This window comes from Triticum aestivum, chromosome 2B (assembly GCF_018294505.1).
Source record: "Triticum aestivum cultivar Chinese Spring chromosome 2B, IWGSC CS RefSeq v2.1, whole genome shotgun sequence".
Lineage (NCBI taxonomy): Eukaryota > Viridiplantae > Streptophyta > Magnoliopsida > Poales > Poaceae > Triticum > Triticum aestivum.
In genome coordinates, this window is record NC_057798.1 from 479,066,426 (window position 1) to 479,070,663 (window position 4,238).

General features: G+C 53.9%; 1 protein-coding gene across 1 annotated transcript; it reads left to right on the top strand.

Moving 5' to 3' along the window:
* Positions 1–727: 727 nt before the first annotated feature.
* On the top strand, positions 728–3,145 carry LOC123041435 (cytochrome P450 89A2-like). Its single transcript, XM_044464045.1, has one exon. The coding sequence runs from the start codon at positions 794–796 to the stop codon at positions 2,303–2,305; it is 1,512 nt and encodes a 503-aa protein (XP_044319980.1). The 5' UTR covers positions 728–793; the 3' UTR covers positions 2,306–3,145.
* The last annotated feature ends 1,093 nt before the right edge of the window (positions 3,146–4,238 follow it).

Below are 4,238 nucleotides of genomic sequence, written 5' to 3' on the forward strand. Positions count from 1 at the left end.
TCCCTCCATCTCATATGTCAAAAACGTTCTTATATTATGAGACGGAGGAAATATAATTTATATCTATATTATATAGTTCTTGCGTCTATACATGTACTCACCCAACATTCAAAAATACCCCTATAGAAAAAACCCGACCAGAAAAACAAAATGGAACACATACAAATGTCAAAGATTCGTCTCTGTCGCCCACACAAAACACACTCACACACACGGGGCGCATAAAAAAAACTCGCATAAAAAGAAAAAAGAAAAGGTGCAGCGTATACCGGCAGGCATGACACCACATGCATACAGCTAATCCAAAAGATAACCCCACTTAAAATTTTGCATCATGCAATTCACGCATGCATGGAAGTTCGAGTAAAAAAATGAACTGAACCAAAAGAAAGAATTCAGGCAATTGATATGTAGCTAAACTGTTGCATCTTTACATCCATAACCCTCAACTACTGCTGCCAACCACACGCCATGTGTCAAGCTACTCCATGACGCATGTAAAAATACCTATCTCATAATGCAATGCATGTATCAAAAAAAGTGCGGAACATGATTTATAGCCTGCATTACCTTAACCCAGACTCTACAGGGCCACATAAGCAAAGGGGCATTTTTTTTTCTTTTTTTGAAAAAGGAGGTTAAACCCCTAACGTGTGCATCAACCGATGCGTGCAGCCATCTCTATTAATTAATTCCACAAAAGAGGCCAAAATGGCTGGCAACCAAATATGCCCTGAGTGACTACAAATACTGGTCTTCATCTGCATCTTTAGCTAAGGTTTTTCCATTGACAATGGGTCACCTCATCGGCGTGCTCACGCCTCTCCCCGATTGCATCGCCAGCCTGTGTTTTCTCCTCGTTGCTGTCTTCATCTTGACCGCTCACCGTCGTAGAATTGAGCACGTGACAGGCTGGCTGCGTAAGCTCGCGCCGGTGACCACTCGGGTTGCGCGGGGCACCCGGCGTGGCCTCTCCATCCAGGTGACAGGCCGTGCGATAGCGCACCGCGCCTTGGTGGAGCACAGCGCCGCCTTCCTCGACCGCCCCACCGGCGCGGTGCCAAGTACCATCCTCACACGTGACCGCCACCATAACATCCTGTCGGCGCCATACGGCCCGTACTGGCGCGCCGTCCGCCGCAACGTAGCTGCCGGTGTCCTCCACCCATCTCGCCTCTTCCGACTCAGCGACACCCGTGCCCGCGTGCTGGGCGACCTGGCGCGCGACCTCAGATCCGGCGCCCCGGCAGCCGAGAGCCTCTATTTCGCCGTGTACTCTGTCCTCGTTGAGATGTGCTTCGGCAAGGACGTCGTCTCCAAGCTCGGGGACACGCGCCTCCGTGCCATGCAGAAGTTCCAGCGTGACATCCTCGTCGCGTTGCCCTCTTTTGGGGTGCTTGTGAGGTACCCGAGGATGAGCAAGCTCATCTACCCATCACGGTGGCGCCAGCTTCTCTCTCTCCGGCGGCAGCAAGAAGAATCTTTCTTGCCGCTCGTCGCCGAGGTCAAGAATAACCGGAAGGACAAGCATGACGCCAGCTTCAAGACTTACGTGGAGTCCCTCCTGGACCTGCGAATCCATGAAGACGGCGGCCGGGCCGTCGCGGATGGCGAACTCGTCAGCCTCATCTCGGAGTTCCTCGGCGCCGGCTTGGAGTCCACGGCTGCTGCCCTACAATGGACGATGGCCAACCTCGTAAAACGCCCCGACCTGCAGCAGAAGCTGCGGATCGAGGTCGACGCCATTGGCTGCAACCAGCGTATCATCGAGGAGGCCGAGCTATCGCGAATGCCCTACCTCAAGGCCGTCGTGCTCGAGAGCCTGCGGCGCCACCCACCGTTTCCGTTTGTGGTGCGCCGGATGGAGGGCAAGGAGGCCGCGGAGGCGGTCGGCCTGACGAGTGTGCCGGGCGGTGGCGCGACGGCGAATTTCCTCGTTGGGAAGATCGCCCGCGACGCGGTACCGTGGTCGGATGCGACAGAGTTCACGCCTGAGCGGTTCATGCCCGGCGGGGACGGCGAGGACACGGACCTGACCTGCACGAGGGAGCTCAGAATGATGCCATTCGGAGCCGGGAGGCGCGCGTGCCTGGCGATCGTGCCGGCGATGCTGCACCTCGAGTACTTCGTGGCCAACCTGGTCAAGGAGTTCGAGTGGTGGGAGGCCGACGGAGAGGACAACGCGGTGAACCTCACCGAATTCCGCGGGTTCTTCATCACCGTCATGGATCGCCCGCCTCGTGCCTCGCGACGCGGTATGACCCTCCGGATGCACCCGTCGGTGCCGTTCGTCCTACGCCGATGACGCTAGGTTGCCGGGTGAAACTACGTACCGTACCGGGCAGCGGCTACTTGAACGTGCGGTTTGTTGTGGGGGACATTGGGAGGACAGGAGGACATGGAGGGATCCCGACGAGTTCCAACCTGAGCGGTTCCTGGCTGGAGGTGAGGCGGAGGGCGTCGGGCCGTCAGCAGGTCCCGAGGAGATTATCAGACGAAGATGATGCTGTTTGGTGCGGGGCATAGGTTGTTCTGGACACTACTGTCTTGAATTTTTTTAGCCCTATTTAACACTGAAAACATTTTCTTCCCTGTCTAACGTGGAGTCTAAATTTTAAAAGAAGTCTTCCCAGCGCGAGCGCTCCGTCATGAGCTCCATCCCTCATCCGTCAGAGCGGCCTCTGCGAGGAGTCGTGACTGCTGTTGTGGCGGCTGCTCCTCTCATTGCCCGAGGAGATGAGAGCGAGGGTGGCGGCGCCATGACCCTGACGAAGATCCACTGCCGACGCCAATTGCCGGCGCGGAGAGCCAAGATTTCGGCGTCGTCGAAGTTGGAAAGGTTTGGGGAGGAGAAGGGGCTCCGAGAGGAGTTATTTAATTTTGTGGGCAAGTCTGTCAAAAACTCAAGATAAGGGCTGGAAGAAAGATTTACTACTTCCAATTAAACACTCCTTTTATGAAGTGGAGATGGAGGCCGTGTGTGCAACGTTTCCTCGCCAGAGAAATAGAGAATAGCTCAAGAAGGTGCCAACCAGAGCGCCCATGGCGCCTCTCCGGGAAATTTGTACCGACACACTACAACTGCGGTCCCCTGTTGGCTGTACAGACTACAAACAAGTTTATGCGAACAATGGCATCGCCTCATTTTGCAGATGAAACTAATCAGTCTTATTCTTTGGAGAAGCATGATGCATGCCCTTACACAGGCAATTACTTTGGTGTGCCTGTGTGGGAGATTGTGGAGCCTTGGGAGGTCGGACATGGTGTCTTTTTGCACGTGCCGCGAGCTAAAACGAACATGGCATGCACTGGCACATCTCATGATCGAGAAGCTAACTGGCGAACTGATGAACCATCCAGGACACACATGTGCAGGTGCAAGAAGAACTGCTTCAAGATCTACACGGCATAGATGCGTCGAGTGACACGGGTGGAAAGTGGCTTCTTCATCACCTTGAAGAACACGTTGAGGTCAGTCATGTCGATATCGTCGCCGCCCTACGCCGGTGGCGCCCACTCGAACTCGGGCACGAGCGCGGCCAAGAAGCACTTAATGCTCACCATGACCGGACCCATACCTAGGTCATCTGCGGACGGATACGGTATCCGAATTAAGGGTTCAGTGTTGGAGATGCCCTAAGAAATTTGTTTAAGAACCGGCAGAGGAAACGAAAGAAGCGGAGAGAACAAGGCGATTCGGGATGATGATTGAGACAGCTGGGTGACAGACCGTTCCTTCCGAATTATGGAGTATTAAAATTGAAAAGTACCTAAAACTCATCTAGATGAAACGTAATTTGGTCTCATTCACCTGGAAAACAAAAACGGATACAACCCACTGTTATGACTGTCATATTAGGGGCTTAGCCCAGTGGGTTGTGGCCCAAGTTATCTTATTGTTATTAGGGGCTTAGCCCGATTATCTTATCGTTTGCTTAGGAGTTAAGTAAACCTCTCTATATGAGGAGAGGAGATGTATCAATCTAATCAAGCAAGAAGCAATCATATTTGCTCGGCTTCATTAGGGAGCCGGGAGACCTAACCCTAGTCGCCTCCTTCTCTGCGTCATCTCCCTCTCAACCGCCGCCTCCTCGTGCACGACGGCGCCCAGCCGCCGGCGTCCGCGTGTTCGTCCACGACCAGCTCCCTCTTTTCCCTACAACCTCCGACCTAGACCCGGTAGAACCCCAGTTTCTACCAGCTTGGTATCAGCTAGCTTGGTTTCGACCATGTCATCA